Source organism: Elgaria multicarinata, chromosome 7, assembly GCF_023053635.1.
Source record: "Elgaria multicarinata webbii isolate HBS135686 ecotype San Diego chromosome 7, rElgMul1.1.pri, whole genome shotgun sequence".
In the NCBI taxonomy this organism is placed as follows: domain Eukaryota; kingdom Metazoa; phylum Chordata; class Lepidosauria; order Squamata; family Anguidae; genus Elgaria; species Elgaria multicarinata.
The window spans coordinates 33,793,615-33,812,485 of NC_086177.1; the positions used below are offsets into that span (position 1 = coordinate 33,793,615).

At 43.2% G+C, this 18,871-nt stretch overlaps 1 protein-coding gene across 1 annotated transcript in view; it reads right to left on the reverse strand.

Annotated features, from left to right (window-relative positions):
• The window catches only part of LOC134401268 (uncharacterized), a 182,981-nt gene that overhangs the window by 88,655 nt on the left and 75,455 nt on the right, over positions 1 to 18,871 (reverse strand). The window contains exons 10-11 of the mRNA XM_063130017.1: positions 17,955 to 18,736; positions 11,685 to 11,812 (exon numbers count right to left, since the gene is read on the reverse strand). Of these exons, the coding sequence (XP_062986087.1) occupies positions 11,685 to 11,812; positions 17,955 to 18,736 (910 nt within the window). The remainder of the gene's footprint in view (positions 1 to 11,684; positions 11,813 to 17,954; positions 18,737 to 18,871) is intronic.

The following is an 18,871-nucleotide window of genomic DNA, read 5'->3' on the forward strand; positions in this document are numbered from 1 at the left end:
AAATAGCACTCAGGCATGCTGCAAGAAAAAATGATTGAACCAGAGGATTTTGTCTTACATGGTCAAACTAAACCCTGCAAAAGCAAACTGTGTAGAGTGTTTTCAATCATTATACCTCAGCGGAAAACTAAAAATCAAAAGTGGGTGAGATCTAGAAATAAGTACTAGAAGCCGTTTCCACCCCCCCAGCCTAAATCACACCAGCGCGCTCCCTCGTCTCTTTAAAGCTCAGCTAGAGAATGTAATTCACACCTTTGTAACATTTGTGAACAACTACTGCAAATTCCCATCTTACAGGACTTCCTATTAAATCAAGAGGCAAATTATAGTTTTATTCACAATTGAACAACTGGGCTTTAAAAACGTCCTATTCATAAAATCCATCTGCCTATCCTCTCTCTCTCCAACTTACCCAACATTTCTCTTTTTATTCTTCAGCGGCACCTCAAATGGATCTGCAAAAGCAAAATAGCATCTCCTGCAACCCAAAGCAAACGACATGCCCTTGGAACCTCCGTCTTTCTGACCTGCCAGATGCAGAATCCAGAGCCAAACACGATATTGTTTTGTATGGATCTCTCTCCTAAAGCTCTTGTTTCCTCTACAGCATCAGTGATGGCTATGTCTAGTGAAAGTATGTCATATGCCATGAGATGGACTAATGCTAAAGTACAAAAGCATCCTTTGGAGCATAGCTTGATTTTCTGTGACTGTACTGACATATTTAAGGCCAGAAAGATGTTCCATGCGATGACTCTGGCGTTCTTCTCTCTCCACATTGCAGGCTGTGAAAGCTTGCTTGCTTGACCCATGTGAATTTAACTTACTCTGCATTGGCCCATATCGCTCAGTATTGCCTTCTCTGAGAAAGCACAGGTCTCCAAGATCTCATGTAAAGTTTCTGTCCAGCTCTGCTACTTAAGTCCCATTCAAATGTAGATCCCAAGTCAAGGCCCTTCTGCATATAAAACATGTGCTCTGATATTGAACTATGACATCCTTCTCAGGTCCTTCATACTCTCTCTTCTTACAGCACAGACTAAAACTGGATGAAATGGAACACTGGAAACACAGAACATCTGGATGCTGTGGGAGCTATAGGAATGTTTGTGTTAATAGAAACCTGCCTCAGCTGGAAGAAATGATTTTTAAGTCTCTTTCATCTTTGTTGTTTTACGATTCTACAGGTACTAGCATATTATCTAAAATAATCCTATTAAAGCAAAGGGGATTTCTTCAAAATGAATAGCTGCTGAATTCCAGCTCTGACTCATATGCAAATTAATATTCCATAAATATTTCCAGTAACGTAGCTTACTCTTCTACCACTTAATAACAGACATAAACTCCTTGAGGTACATTTATTTCACTTTTCTCTTAATAAAGAAACGTTGGGTTTGCCATGATTTTACTTATTCCTTAATAATTCATTCATTCAATTTATAGACCACTTTTTAGCCCAAAGATCCCAAAGGTGGTGAACAGCATATTAATACAACAAAAGATACAATCATCAGTCAAACCATATAAGACAGCCAAATCTCAACACAGAAGGACAAAAATAAGAGGAAGACATCCCAAGTTACAGGTTTAAAGGGTGTTTTCACCAACCCTACATCAGAGCAAAAGAAGAGTCGTGCTGGGTCAGACCAAGGTCCATCTAGTCCAGCATTTTGTTCACACAGTGGCCAACAAGATGCCCACAGGAAGCCAAGAAGCAGGACATGAGCACAATAGCTCATGCTCCCAAGCAACTGGTACTGAAAGGCATGCTGCCTCTGATACTAGGGGTGGCATATAGCCATCATTAGTAGACATTGATACCCTTCTTCTCCATGAATTGGTCTAATCCCCTTGTCAAGCTGTCAATGATGGCTAGCATTACTACATCTTGGGGTAGAGGATTCCATAGTTTAACTGTATACTGTGAGAAGAAGTGCTTAGAAACACAGGACAATGAGGCTGACAATTGGTCCATTTAGCCCAGTGCATTGTCAACACTGACTGGCAGTGGCTCTCAAGGGTTTCAGACCGGAGTTTCTCAAAATGCCAGGGATTGAATCTGGGATTATTGGCCTGTAAAGCCTTTTATCTGTCCTGAATCTCCCAGCATTCACCTTCACCTGAATGACCCTGGCTTCTGGTTTTATGAAAGAGGGAGAAAAACATCTCCCTGGCCAGATCTACACCTTGTGTCAAATCATTACGATCCCATCATGGTAACGCTATATTCCTCTTGCGCATTTATACCTAGTAGGACACACAATGTCATTTGTTGCAGTGTTTTGGATAATGTGGAATAAAAACTACAAAAGCAGTATATGGAATGTCTAATGTGCCCCAAGAGTTATCAGTGCACTTCAATATTGCTATAAAGTTGTAGTGTCGATGTGGCCCCTATCCACTTTCTCCCCACCATGCAAAATTTTATATCCCTCTATTCCTACCTCTTGGTCGCCATTTTGCTAAGCTAAAGAGCCCCAAATGTTACAAACTTTCCTCATAAATGAGTTGCTCCAACCCTTGATCATTCTGGTTGACTTTTTCTGCACCTTTTCTAGCTCTACAATATCATTTTTGAAGAGCAGTATTCCAACTGTGGTCACCCACAGATTTGTAATCTTTGCACTTGTTTAGATTGAAGTGCATTTGCCATTTTAACGTCCATTCCCCCATTTTGGAGAGTTCCTTTTCTAACCCTTTTTATCTTAACCTAAATCATTTGGTGTTGTCAGCAAACATCACCACCTAACTGCTTACCCTTAACTCCATTTATGAATGAGTTAAAAGGAACCAGACCCAACATAGATTCTTGGGGAAAAACTCCAATATTGGACCAGGTCCAAAATTAATAGATGCCACAATGGGAGTTAATACAGCACCTCACCCTATGCTTTCCAGGCAAGTACCATTCCCCCCAAAAGCCAAGGCTAAAAGGGATGTGGCTCTTCGCCTCATGCTAAATCAATGGGATGGCCCAAAGGCAGCAATTTAGGATCAAGAAAAATATAAAATAATCACACAAAGGATCAAGGAATATCAACTGCTAGTTACCAAATGATATCTCAGTATGCTCTGACAATTTGTTAAGACGGACATTCGTTAACAAATCTACAGCAGTCATAGGTCTTCAAATGGCATCCAATCATTTGTTTCTTGTACGAACTAAAACATGTCACTTATCTGCTTTACTGGTCATTTGAAATTTGGGGATCATCTAAAATTCCAGATTGCCAACTGTCCAGGGTTTCGCCCTTTCATCATATAAATTACAAATATCTTGGATCTATACTGCTGAATCTCTCTCCCTCTCTCTAGCAGTTCCTGGATATCTGAACCTTATCTGTTGTGTCATGTTGGATTACAGACAGCCAGTTCTATTAATTTTGGTCACGTCAGTCCTTGTCTCCACAACCTGCATCCGCAAGATATGCGGACTGGGCCTGATTAAGTTCTCAACAACACCAGTTCTAGTCAGAGCATTTATTTCAATGAAATACTTGAGGGGGGAGGATTACACCAAAAAATGAGAATATGCATCATCGTTGAGGTATACTGTTTAAACTGAGGTACATAAACCAGATTCATATGGCATAAATTGGGCTCATAAACTAAACTAGTTTAATAAGGCAGTATGAAGATGTAGTAGAAGACCCTTTTCCAGGGGAACAGTTCCTGTGCATCGTTCTTCACTGAATTCCTCCTTAAAAGGCTCTTTTACTAAAATGTGTTTTAAACCTGGGTCTGTTATAAAGCAGATGAAACTGAGAAAATGTAGGTTTGAATGAGAATTGCCACCCAAGATTATCAATATTATTATTATTTTACAAACCTGATAGTTGACAAAACTACCTTAAGGCGCAATCCTATGCAAGTTTAGGATAGGACAACAATTGTTTAGGGCAATTCCCAGCATGTCCCAGCCAGCACAGGTGACTGGGGCATCCTGGGAGCTATAGGCCTTTATTCTGTCTAAAGATGCACAGGATTGTGCTTTTAATTATCATATTCATATTATGCACAATCATATCCTTATCATATGTAAAGGACATCCTTAAATTGCATATGAATGTAGAAGTGGGGAGCAAAGTTGTGACAAAGTATTTTTATTGATTATTGATGAATGAATGAATGTGACAAGGCGGAGACAAAGGGATAGTATGACCAGAAAACTTTTTAAAAGACCTTTAAGAGTGTGACATGCTTTAAGAAAAGTTCCCACAAGACCAAAAGGAAACCTGATCACTTATTCTTGTTGATGCAATTTTACATATGGTTTGGACAGCTGCAGAAAAGGTAGCAACTGACTATTTTGAACAGCAGCAAAGTTGAAACACTGAATTATTATTTTTTGAAAAAAGAAAAAGAAAAACCCCTCAGTCAAAATAAAATGCAAAACAGAGCTCAGGGAGATTCAGAAGAATTTTTTTTCCAAAGCAGCCAAGATTAATTTCAAAAAAAAAAAAAATTGAACACCCAGGCAATTATTTGCTTCCAATGGATAATTCATTCTGCTCCTTACTTACTCAGTGTAAAATCAATCTGTTCTGTTTGTATGACATAAACAACAAGCAGTTTCACAGGAATGAGGCAAACCATATGCGAAGGTGTTTAAGAAAGCACAACAGGGAATACACTGTGCAAAGAAGCATCTGCATTTATTTCAATGTCAAATCACTTGTGTATTATAAAAAAGGAAAGTTTATTGTTTTTATTAAAAACAATGTTGCTACGGCTGCAAGCATGTACAATTAACTCTTGCTTTACCTCAAGCTCTCAAATTTGTTTGTCCACCATGAAAAGCAGGTGGAACCAAACCACTGGCCCTGAAATTGGCCCTGAAATTATATACGTACAAATTTCAGGGCCAATTTTAAAACTAGTATTTTAAACATTGGTTGGGATGGAGGAGGATTATTAAATCCCTTCCTCCACACCTTAAACTTTGTCTGTGGGTGTAGAGGAGGAGGTCTTCAGCATCCTATGGCACCCCAGACACTGTCTAGGGGCCATAGGATTGGACTCATAGAGGGGTTTCCCCCCTTCCCAAAGTTGCTATTTTACTTCAAGAAATGGCAGCTTCAGGGGGTTGATTCTTATCAGGGCCTCAGTGTGGAGGAAAAGAGTTAAGCCCCTTCTGCATCTGCCATAGTCCCAATCCTGATCACATACACATACTCAAACACACACACCCCACTGTTTGTTTGTTTATTTATTTATTTATTTATTTTATTGCACTTATATACCGCTCCCATAGCCAGGGCTCTCTGGGCGGTTTACAGAAAATGTTATTTAACAACAATAACCTGCTAAGTGAGATCACACATTTTCTATATTCAGCAGTTTGCCACTATTGCGAACCCAATTCATACAACCGTTTTTGAAGTGTTAGACATTCCTCCAGAAGTGTTTCCCCCCCTTTTCAGTTTTTCCATGATAAGATGGTCTTGACATTTGCGCCTTCTTTGCATGCTGTGATTACAAATTCTCACACCATGAAAATCATTTGAAAACTATCAGTTTTCAAGATATGACTTCTCATGAGGTATTTTACAATCGTACCACAAAGACGTGCATTCACAAGATCACTGTACCATGCAAACACTGAGTGAAAAAGGAGCGGTCACCTCCCTGTAACTTTCCACCTGGGAAATGGTTGTGCTAATAAATAATATGTATTTCACTGACGTCTCTTTTCATTATTATTTTTTAAAGAAAGCTATCCTGCCATCTGTCATTGGTTGCTAGCTCATACCAGTCAGTACTCATAACTTTTCAACAATGGGAAATTATATAGGGTTGTATCCAATGGTGATCCAAACTTCCACTACTCCAGTTCCCCATTTGCCCCCCTAAATCTTCTCTAGAGGATTGGGAGACCTTCTGGGGTAATTGGGGGGCATGTGGAGGATGCAATGGGGAGAATGGAAAAATTTCCACTCACCTCACACTGGATTTAGTCCACAGAAATTTACTATATGTTCCTCGACTTATGCTTGGAGCTGTTAGCCATTCTCTGAATGTAGGGTGACCATATGGAAAGGAGGACAGGGTTCCTGTATCTTTAACACTTGTATAGAAAAGAGAATTTCAGCAGGTGTCATTTGTACACATGCAACTCCTGGTGAAATCCCCTTTTCATCACAACAGTTAAAGCTGCAGGAGCCCTGCCCTCTTTCGTATCTGGTCAATTGGGCAGGGCTCCTGCAGTGTTAACTGTTGTGATGAAGAGGGAAGTTCACCAGGTGCTGCATGCATTAAAATGACACCTGCTGAAATTCCCTTTTCTATATGAAAAGGAGGAGCCCAGTCCTCCTTTCCATATGGTCACCCTACTGAATGTGAAGGCTACATTATTCAGTGGCATGGAACCCTAGCCTGTTTAGCCTGGCCCTTGCTTCTGCTGTCACCAAGCAACCCCCTCTGATAATGCCATGGTACCCCACCCTCACCTCTTGGGTGCCACTCAGTAGCACTGTTCATAAGGGATTTCAATCCTCTTTCCGCACACCCATCACCTTTGAAACCAAGGACCTTCCCTGATTCTACATTCATATATACACCTTGAGAGATACGATTTACAGGACTGACTGTATAGAAAATTAAACTATTGGCTCAAATTATTATTATTATTATTATTATTATTATTATTATTATTATTATTAATTATCCATATTCCCCAGATTAGATGGTTTGCAAAATAGGTTTGAAAAGATGTGTAAACAAACTTGCACTGACCAGGAAACTGTATAAGAGAACCACACCTATACTGTATTTTAACCCTTCGGATATATACCATTGAGAGTGGACAACAAATGGAATGACTAATGGAAAAAATCGGAAGATTCTTTCTTTACTTACTTTCCTGCAGTCATGAAATCTCTTTTAAGGATTATTATTATTATTATTATTATTATTATTATTATTATTATTATTATTATTTATTGCATTTGTATACCGCCCCATAGCCAAAGCTCTCTGGGAGGTTCACATAAGATAGAACACTTAAAAACAATATATAAAGATTAAAAACCACAAAAACAAGCAAAATACACATACATTTAAAACCACTATTACAACTTTAAAAACGATGTGCCAAAAAACAGACGCAGAGATGAGGTTCACATGGCCATGGCCTGGCCTACAATCTGCACAAGCAGAAATGGCATCTCATGATGGTTAAAAAGTGAATGAGGATCGAGCCAAAGTAGTGATGAGAGAAATAAGGTAAGGATTATGAAGCTGTGAAAGTCCAGGTAGCTATCAATGTGAACAGTGTGTGCTAAACTTCAGCATCAGGGTCGACTACTATGACATGACTGAAATCCACAATATATTTTGAATTTACATAGGAACGTAAGAAGCCATCCTATACCAAAGTCTGACCATCGATCGGTCCGTCTCACCAAGTATTGTCAACACTGACTGGCAGTGGCTGACCAGGGTTTCAAGCAGGATTCTTTCCTCACCCTGTCTCGAGAAGCCAGGGATTGAACCTGGGAACTTCTGCCTGCCAAGCATGTCCTCTACCACCATCAAGTCCCTCCCCACTTAATGCTACTATTCTGAGGACCATGTTATGCTTTTTCCTTCTGGAAAAAGAGTGAAAGCCACGTAAACTTAGGGCTCATCTACACCAAGCAGATATTCCACTATGAAAGTGGTATGAAAGCGGTATATAAAAGGCAGGAGCCACACTACTGCTTTGTAGCGGTATTGCACTGATGACCATTGGGGCCCATTGACACATACCATATACCGCTTTCATAGTGCTATATCCTGCTTGGTGTAGATGTGTCATGGTCCCCAACCGTTGTCAGTGCACTTCATTACCACTATAAAGCAGTAGTGTAGATCCAAAAGTGCACTCCAATATCACTATAAAGCAGTTGTGTGGCTCCTGCCTTTTATATACCGCTTTCATACCGTTCATTTCGTAAATGAACCAACGTTCTGCTGTCTCCTTGTGGCGACAACTCAGGTGTGTAGTACATGCTTGGTTGGTCCCTTTAAACTCTGCTTTTCGGGTTGGGATTTGAGTTGTACTGAGATGGGCATGAGGGAACTATATATGCAAAACTACAGAGCTGATACGAATTCTCCTCTGTGCACTTTGGTGGCAAAGACTCTCAGGATGTTCATCAAATGTTTTATATTCAACGTCAGTGTTTGATATCCAATGACTGTCTCTGAAAGCTGATTTATAATTGCATTTAGGACATTTTGTACTGACTTCACTCATTTTAAGCAGGGAAGAAACAACCCCTATATTATGGAGCTCCATTAAACCAATTAAGGCGGCTCACAAAATGAGTGGATTTAGATCTGGATGTATATGTCTTACAAACAAAGCAAAGCTCATTGTGAACTGCCCAGGGAGCTTTGGCCGTATAAAAATGCAATAAATAAATAAATAAATACCACTTTCATAGTGGAATATCCTGCTTGGTGTAGATGAGCCCTTAGTCACATAGCTGATAAGCCACATTCTTTCTTTTTGTTTTGGCTATGTAGGCACAACAGGGGGGAAGACGCAGGTGGGATCATCCCTTCTGATTCACCTTTCCCTCTACGGAAGTGCTTTTCATCTAGAAAATCTGAAGTTCCCCTGAAGTATGTGAGCAGTGCGATGGATCTTGTTTGCTCTTTGGAGCTTGAACACTTTTTATTAAGATTTAGATCTTGTCCACTTGGGTCTCTGAGCATCGCTGCAGTGCATTAGGAAGAACAGCATTATGGAAGCCCACATTGGCAGCAATAAGATTAGTATTCCTTGCAACTGCTACGAAAAGGGCAGAGGGACTCAGGAAATCCCTATCTTAACAGACACATTATGCATGCACTTCTTGGCTCCTGTATTCCAATATTTTTTTACAAGGTAAAGATAGAGGGGCGCCAGGATACCGAAAAAGCCCAAACTATTTTCAAGGCAACTGTTAGCTGATAATTAATACAGTACATGTATAACTTTGAAGATGGCTGGTAGTACAGTATTTTATGATAAATAGACTTTATGGGATTTTTTTAAAGCAGGATTTTGTAAAAAAGCTACCCCAATAAATGATTTACCAGCTCCAGTAAAAGATCAAGGAAATTGCTCAGATTGCATCTCAGAGTATCTGAAACTCTGATGTTTATGGAAACCTAAAAAGCCCCCAGACCTAAAGCCCCATTAATTCTTTTCTTCTTCTTTTTTTGTCCCTAATCATCTAACATAATATGTTTTTAAAGGAATGAAGTCCAATAGAAAAAAGCCTAGAATCAGAGAAGGAGCAGCTCCTCTGAAACAAATTGAAAGGAAGTCAGAGGAGCAGAGAAATGAAGATGGTTAGGAAGCTTAGCAGCCATGCCTGAGCTGGATTCCTCCAGATGTTTTGGCCTACAATGCCCATCAGCCCCAGTCATCATGGCCAAAGATTAGGAATGATGCATGAAGCATTCAGAGAGACCCAGGTTAGGGAAGCCTGGCTTACGGCCTGCCCATCTACTGACTGCAGTGCTTCTGGCCATGGTACCCAGCTTCGTATGTACTTTGGTGCCACAACGTCACTGCTGGAACTGCACATTGCTAATGCCTGTGCACTGTGCAAACATGTTCGAAATGGGCTGCTGGTGGATGGGATATATTGGAATAGAAGAGGCTGCCTCATTCTAGGTCAAACAGGTTGTCATTCGAGCCAAGCATTATCCACTCTGACGGGCATCTGACTGGCATCAGCACCCTTCCAGGATCTCGGACCAAGGATCTTGTCCTAATGCCTGCTAGCCAATCCTTTGTTAACTGGAGATGTTAGGGATTCAACCTGGGTCTTCCCAAATGCAAAGCATAATGCTTTGCCACTGAGCTATGGTTTTATTTATTTTATTACATGTATATACCGCCCCATAGCTGAAGCTCCTTGGTTCCCTTTGTACTTTATACATGTACTACACACATATATAGTACATGTATAAAGGTACAGTTCCCTGCTATCCTCCTGCAGCTAAAGTGTTGGACTACGAGTCAGGAGATCCGGGTTCTAGTTCCCACTCAGCCATAGAAATCCACTGGGTGACTTTGGGCCAGTCACCGACTCTCAGACCAACCCACCTCACAGGGCTGTTGTGAGGATAAAATGGAGAGGAGGATTATGTATGCCACCTTGGGTTCCTTGGAGAAAAAGGCAGGATATAAATGTAATAAATAAATAAATAAACCGAGGTGGAATCATTGACCTTCTGCTCCTTAAGCAATGGTTCTGACTAACCAGCCAGAAAGCTGCTGAGGCAGGGTAGGTTGTACGTAGGACCACAGATTAGTATTTTCCAAGAATCTGACCTGTGGAATCCACTGTGGAACAGCCTTCCTTTTTTTTTACTTTCCTGAAATTTATGCAAATTTATTCACAGGAAAATACATGAATTTCCCCTGAGAAATATACCATGCTGGAAATATATGCGTAGAAAAGTTGAAAAAAGTTTATCCTATGTAAACCGCCCAGAGAGCCTCGGCTATGGGGTGGTATAATAATAATAATAATAATAATAATAATAATAATAATAATAATAATAATAATAATAGAATGGAATAGGGGACAATATGCTAAGTGTTACGTACTAACACAAATTATGTAAATTGTTGCAAACTTTCTTAAGGAATTATTTACATATTTTTCTGCATAACAGAAAAGAAAAATCCGTATCCGTCTGTGAAACAATGCTGGAATGACCGACACCACACAATCCATAAGACACGCATGGGAGGGATTTCACAAAATCCGGGCATCCCTAGCGAGGAGCCAGTGGACCAGCAAAACAGCCTGCTGAATTTGGAAGAAAACATGTAAGATTGGGACAGAGTCTGGCGGGGCGAGGTGATCAGCCAAAAAATTAAAATAATAATCTGCAAAATAATCACAAGCATCGGTCTGATTAAACTTTCGCCTCCCTACTCATAAGTTAATTATCAGATTCTGAAAGCAATAACCTTAATCTTGATCTGAATTGATCCACGTGGCACCAGTGAGAATTGTTTCAGGAATGTAATTGCCAAGGCAAGCATCCACCTCAAATCTAGTGAATTAGGCCAAAAAATAAATAAAGTCACTTCTGCTTTGAAAAATGGGCTTTTTATAATACGCGTAACTTATTATGCAGAAGATGCCATCGCACACTCATAGTGATCCTTTCCTCTTTTAAAATCTAGGAAATTCAGTGCCCCCCACCCCCCACAGATTGTCAGGTTTGAATGGAATATGGCTTCCTTACAGGTGGAGCAAGCACTTTCGTGTCAGGAGGAAGGAAAGAGAGGAGGAGGCAGCATGTTTTATCTAACTGAAAAACCCCAGGCAAAACTGAGGCAGGCAGAATATAAAATTAGGATTTGGCAAGAATATTGTGGTTAGAACTGCTCCTCTAGCAGCTATTCCTTTCAAAGCAGTGCCCGGGGGTCTTTAATAACCACAAATGGCCAGGAACTCATTTTTTATGGCTTATTCAAACGGCATCACTTCCAGCAACAGAAGAAATGAAATGTATTTTCTGATTCTAGAAATGATGAACAGCGCCGGTACTAAATCACCACTTGTTTCAACTGTCATGTTCCCTTAGATAGTTTTGCCTCTATTTCTCACACTCCCAAACACATTTTACATAGTTCTGCATGAGTAAACCAAAAACAAACTCTGAAATATCCGTTTGCTCACCGAACAGAGAATTTGTGTTTCTCTAACTCTTCCAGATAAGAAGTACTACGCGATGCCGCTTCGTCAGCATCTAGCTTGATTCCAGGACTTCTGTGGCCATTTGCATTCCTTGGATCATTCTGATTCACCTAAAAATAATGATCATAGACAGGGGAGATGAAACGGTCAAAAGGAGCGTTGGAGATTTTACCATCCCTGTTTGAATTGCTTCATTTGAGAATGACTATATGTGTTTCAAAATAATCCAGTTAACTCTGCAATGCAGCATCAAGTTTTAATTGACAACTAGCAGGAAAATTCAGTCAGCATCAAGTCCCACCCTTTCCTCTTGGTTCCTTGTAAGTATGCCCAATTCATCAATGTTTCATTGGCCTAAAGACTGACTAAAACCAATGGGGAATCAGACCCTGACTGTTAGACCCTTAGCATCCTGTCCTATTTTGCTTTAGAGCAGATACTGTGCAACCTACATTTGCTATATGACCACCACACACATCAAATTTTAAGAGCAAGGTTTCCTTCCAGGGCAGATAGTGGGTCTCCCATATAGGCTTGAGATGGCACCTGTCTTTTTCAGAAAGTAAGCAGTACCATCACATCATCTGACGGTATTTCTGAAAACCTGGATACAGTATAATTTCAAGCTATCCAAATGATATCTAAATGTTTCTGTCTTGTCCTCCATGCTTTTAAACTTTCACAGGAATCTTCTGAGTAATGTCTTCTGGGGATTTGGTGTGAGGTGTCTTCAGTGTCTGGGATCTGGATGAGAGCCAAGAAACAGATGCTGAATCCCCTGAAATGGTTACCATTGGTGTATAGTTTGGCATCTGAGGCATGGAACACTTTCTATGGAGCATCTGAGGACAATGCATGAACTGCAGCCCCTCCTGGACAGAAACAGCCTTGCCATGGTTAGACTAGACTAACTTTCAGACTAGACTACTGCCATGTGTTGTACAATGGGCTGCCTTTAACAACTGCCCAGAAAGTGCAGGTAGTGCAAACCAGTGGTGAGAGGTTACTATCTAGGAATGGGAAACCTTTCTCACCAGTGCTTAAATAGCTCCAATAGTTCCTAATCTATTTCCAAAAGTAACTCAGGGTGCTGGTGCTGATCTTTACTCTACATGACTTGTGATCTGAGTATTTGAACCATCTACTAGTAGCCTACCTATACAAGCTGGGATTAAATATTGGGCATGTCTACACCGCAAGGGTGTAGGGGGAGGATCGTGGACTTACCGGCTTCCGCAAACCTCCCTGGGTGTCTAGACGGCCGCGCAATGTCCTGGAAGGACGTTGCGACCACCATTTTAAAAAAAAATCCAGGAGAGGAGCACACATGCGCTCCTCTACCAAAGGTAGGAGGGGAAAAAACACCTGATCCTTCTCCCTTCACCCCACCCCACTCCCAATGGGTATGGAGCACCTGAAGTCCCTGGCTCCTCGCGTTTACTTGCAAGGAGCCAGGACAAAACCCAGGCGGCCGCCCACACCTCCCGCGGTCTCAGGATGATCCCAAGACCATGAGAAAAATCGGGCTAAAAGCCGTCCCGGTTATCCAGGGGAAACGGAGGGATCTTCCCTCACCACCCCTGGGATCCCCTGTGTGTCATGTAGAAGCACAGGGATGATCCCGGGATGATCCCCAGAATAAGGCATGGTGTAGACATGCCCATTATCTATAGAGGCCTTCCTTGAGGTACACCCACCATCTGAGGTAAGGTGAGTGGCAACTGGCAAGAAGGGCTTTCTCATTCGTGGCACAACAATGTTGGAATTTTCTCAAAGGGAGCTTACCTTGTATCTACTGTGATGTATTCTGGGCAGCAGGTGAAGACCCTTTTATTTTCCAAGAATTTTTAAGCTCTTGTTATGTTTTATACTGCTAGAGGTGTGGGTAGGATCTGACTCATAACAGTTTTCTTCTGCTGCATCATTTGCTAATTAAGTTGGTTGCTCTATCTTTTGTATGTTATTGTTTTACTTGAAGCTATGTAAGTCCCTTTGGAAATACAATGTATTGAAGGGAGGCATCTGAATGTATTAATTAATGAATTAACTAAATGCACACATTAAGGTCCTTCTCTGGGTGACCCCACCATCAGCAATGTATTCCCTTCTCCCTTCATTCACATAGAAAGGGAAGACTTCTAGTTAAAGCAAATCATAGTTCTGATGCTGGTTTGGGATTCTGATTTGTGGCAAAGTATAAATGCAGGTTGCTTACCTGTAACTGTAGTTCTTCGAGTGGTCATCTATGCATTCACACATATGGGCTTTGCGCCTGCGCAGAGACCAGACCGGAACCTACTATAGCTGAGTGGAACGTTTTTGGCGGGAACCCCTCCCCCCACGCTACCGCGCATGTCCATGGGGTTCCCGCCCTCACCTCAGTTTACAGGAGTCCGACATTGTGCCCCCATAAACATGAGTGTAAATAAAGTAAAGTACATTCCACAATAAAACAGTGTCATTTATAAGTCTCACACCACCAAGTGGGGATGGTGGGTGGGTTGTGTGAATGCATAGATGACCACTCGAAGAACTACAGTTACAGGTAAGCAACCTGCATTTCTTCTTCGTGGTCTCTATGCATCACACATATGGGCGAGTAGCAAGCTGACATACCTTTGGAGGTGGGTTGGTGCATCATCTGAAGATCTCTGAAAGCACTGTCCTCCCAAATGAGCAGTCCTGCCTCGCACGGGTGTCCAAACTGTAGTGCTTGACAAACGTGGACGGAGTGGACCACGTTGCGGCTCTACAGACTTCAGTCAGTGGAACACCTCTGGTGAAAGCCACCGAAGTTGAAACAGCTCTGGTGGAATGAGCTGTCACCGGTTTCACTAACTCTAATTTAGAAATAGAGTAGGCCAATTCAATTGTCTCCACTATCCAACGTGACAACCGCTGGCAAGAGACAGGGAGTCCCTTAGAAGGCTCACCATAACAAATAAACAATTGCTTTGTTTTCCTTAAAGTCTCTGTTCTGTCTTTGTAAAAAGCAAGAGCCCTTCTTACATCGAGAGTGTGCAAGGAAGACTCAAGAGGTGTAGTTGGATTAGGAAAGAAAGCAGGTAAAGTAACGTGCTGGGACAGATGAAAAGTTGACACTACCTTAGGTAGGAAGGCTGGGTCTGTGCGTAGCACAACCTTGTCCTTATGAAAAATAGTGTACGGGACATCTATCCTAAGAGCTTTAAGCTCACTTGCACGTCTTGCCGATGTGATGGCTACTAAAAAGACAGTCTTTAAAGTAAGCAGCCTAAGGTCTGTCGACGCCATGGGCTCAAAGGGCTTGCGTGTCAGTGCTTGCAGCACAACTGACAGGCTCCATGGCGGCACGATACTTTTCACAGTCGGTATCGTGTTCCTCAGACCTCTTAGAAATTTCTTCGTTGTTGGATGGGTAAAAGGTGTAAACCCATCTATACCTTGGTGAAAAGATGTAATCGCAGCAAGGTGAACCCTGATGGATGCGAGTTTAAGTCCCTGCTGGAAAAGTGTCAATAAATAATTGAGAATAAAAGATAAGTGGCAAGATTCTGGTGTTTGATCTTGTTCTGAAGCAAAATTCCGAAATCTTTGCCACTTTGCTGCATAAGCTTTCCTCGTAGAAGGCTTTAGTGCTGCCAATATAATGTGGTCCACAGTCAAAGCTCTGGTTCCAGAGGAGGAGCGGTTGCTATCCTCCATGCAGTCATCTTGAGGGTCGACAGATCTGCGTGTCGAACTTTGCCCTGGTGTCGAGACAGTAGCTTCGGTGTCGACGGGAGCCTGATGTAATTCCCTCTCGATAACCGAAGGACGTGAGAGAACCACGTCTGTCGAGGCCACCACGGTGTGATCAGGATGCAATTGGAGTTGTCCATCTGGATCTTGGCTATCACTCTTGTCAATAGTGGAAAGGGAGGAAACATGTACAGGAGGTTTCCTCCCCAAGTCCTGGTGAAAGCGTCTCCTAGAGAGCGCTTTCCTTTTCCTGCTCTGCTGCAAAACTTGGTACAGACTGCGTTGTCCTCGGTAGCGAAGACATCGACAGCAGGGCGGCCCCAGTACCGAAAAAGACTTTCTCGAACTTCGACATCGAGCTCCCACTCGTGGTCGACATGGAAGGACCTGCTGAGAGAGTCCGCAATGATGTTCTCCTTGCCGGCTACATGGATTGCAGTCAGGTAAGTCCTTCTCTTTATGCACCAGTTCCATATCCTGAGTGCAGAACGGTTCAGGGGGTGAGATCTTGTTCCACCCTGCCTGTTGATGTAAGCCACTACGGTAGTATTGTCCGTCGCGATCAAGACATTCTGGCCCTCGATCAACTGTGCAAATGCTTTTATCGCATTTTCTACTGCCAGGAGTTCGAGGTGATTGATGTGCTGTTCTCTCTGTGATCGAGGCCAACGACCTTGAGCGGTAAGGGAGTTGCAATGGGCTCCCCATCCTTCTAAAGATGCATCCGTTGTGATCGTTACCGAAGGCGCCTGTTGTTGAAACGGAACGCCTTCGAGAAGAGTCGACATCGAGAACCACCATTTCAGCGATGCCCTCACTTGCTTTGGTATCGAAAGGTAAGTTCGTCGAGCATTGTGCCTGAGATCGAAAGTCCTCAGAAACCAGGCCTGCAATACCCTCATTCTGAGTCTTGAAAACCTGATGACTGCCGTAGTAGCTGCCATCAGACCCAACAATCTTTGAACTGTCCATGCCGAAACTTTTCGGCGGCTCTCGGTATCGATGGCTAACTGCTGCAAGGTGTTTGCCCTGGTTGAAGGTAAGTATGCTCTCCCGTCCTGAGAGGATAGGGTTACCCCTATGAAGTCCAATCTCTGCTGTGGAGTCAAAACGGACTTTTCGCGGTTGACCCACAGTCCTAACGAATCCAAGAGGTTGAGGGTGGTTCGTATGTCCGACTGGAGTGTATTTCTGTTGTCTGCTACGAGGAGCCAATCGTCCAGGTATGGGTAAATGTAAATGCCTTCCTGTCTTAGGTAGGCGCACACAACAGCCATGACCTTCGTGAAAACCCTCGGCGCCGTGGCCAACCCGAACGGAAGAACGGTGAACTGGTACTGGGATGCACCGATCGAAAACCGAAGGTAAGCTTGATGCAACTTCCTGATGGATATGTGGAAGTACGCATCCTTCAGATCCACCACTGCGAACCAAACTCCTTTTTGTAGAAGCTGTAAAATAGAAGTAACCGTTGTCATACGGAATTTCCTCGGGGTGATGAACTTGTTCAGATGTCTTAAGTCCATGATCGGTCGAAGACCTCCATCCTTCTTCGGGACCGTGAAGTAACGGGAGAAAAATCCCTGGTTGAGCTCCTCTGCAGGTACGGGAGAGATAGCTCCCTTCGATAGTAAAGTCTGTACCTCGAGTAGCAGAGGAGGGGATGGAGCCGTTACTTTCACGCCGGAAAAGGGAGGAAGGGCATCGAGCTCGATGGCGTAGCCCGAGTTGATGATAGTGAGCACCCAGGAGTCTGATGTTATTAACTCCCATTGATGGTAATGGGGTGCTAGGCGGTTCGCGAAGGGAGGTGGATCTGGGTCCGAAAAGTCAAACCCGCTGCTTTTTAGAGAAGTCGGGCTGCCGCTTATCCTGTTGGTATCTGCCCTGGTAAGGCCTCTTCCTCTGCAGCTGCTGTTGTTGCTGCCGAGGTTGAGGCTGATATTGTGGTCGATGTTGTTGTTGTATGGGAGGCCTTGTCCATCTTTTGGTTCGGTATTGGGTCTGAGGAGGAGCAGTAAACCCCATCTTTTTTGCTGTTGTCCTTGCTTTATAGATGGAGTCCAGTGTCTCATCGGTCTTGGTATTAAATAGACCTTCGCCATCGAATGGCATATTTTCAATTCTCCACTTTGTTTCTTGTGTGAGATTAGCTGATCTGAGCCATGCATGCCTCCTCAAAGAAATGGCACCCATCATCGACTTTGAGTGGCAGTCCACTTGATGTCGAGCGGTGGACAACTGTTGTCTTGCTATGGCCGTCGCTTCGCTCTGAAAGACTCTTGCGAGCTCCTTTTTATCCTCAGGAAGATGCTCGCATAGGGAACCCATCTTTTCCCAAAGGAAAATCTGGTATCTCGCCATAGTCGCTTCATACGCCGACGCTTTGATTCCCAAAGAGGAGGATGCATAGACTCTTCTTCCAGTTTGATCCAACTTTCTCCCCTCCCTATCTACAGGCGCAGAATGGGCTTTATGAGACTGTCCTTGTGCCGATTCTACTACTATAGAATTCGGCTTAGGATGCTGTACCAAGAATTGTGCCTCATCCTCCCTAACGCGATATAGTGTCTCTAGTCTTTTTGATGTTGTTTGAGCCACTGCTGGAGTCTTCCATGACAACTGAGCCGCTTGTTTTAGAGCGTGGGGTATAGGAATGGCCAAGCGTTGATTTGTAGTTGTTTGGAACACATCATAAATAGGATCGATGACGGATTCATCTGCCTGCTGAATGTCGAGACCTAATGCGTTAGCCATTCTGAGCATATGGTCTGAGAACCGGACCATATCATCAGACGGAGAAGAAGGGTCAGCATCATCGACTGCATCGTCCGGCGAAGGTGCGGTTGGAACCAAAGAGTGAGCCGACTCGGAGTCAGATGGATAGTTCCCTTCTGGCGAGGACAGCGTCACCACCTGCAAATCTAAACGTTCTTCCTGTGTAGGTAGTGCAGTCGATGCAGCGATCGGTATCACATGTTGCTCATGGTGTCGAGGGGTCGACACCGTGGAGACTTGATGCTCGGAAGGAGGAGGCAAGGGCAACTGGCATACCCTCGATGTTGGAGGAGGATGTGCATAATAGCCCTCAGGCTGGTAATGCTCCTGGCCACCTTGAAAAAACTGCTGTGGTCGGTAACGATCCCACTGGTAGTAGCCGTATCTGGATTGGGGATCAGAGTACTGAGATACTCTGTCCCATTCACGCCTTGGAGTATGTCTTGGTGAGGGCTGCCCGGGGATTAAACCCTGGAGCTCCAAGGGTCTAACAGGTTGTCGAGCGGAGGCCACCGACACCGAATCTCGAATCTCGCCTTCGGATAGACTTGTAGGACGTGTCGGTACCGTGGCCATCGGTACCGACATCGATCTCGATACCGAAGGAGACCTCGGTATCGAAGTGGTCGGCGCGGCGGGAGGGGTGGAATGGCTCCTGGCCGATTCCCGCG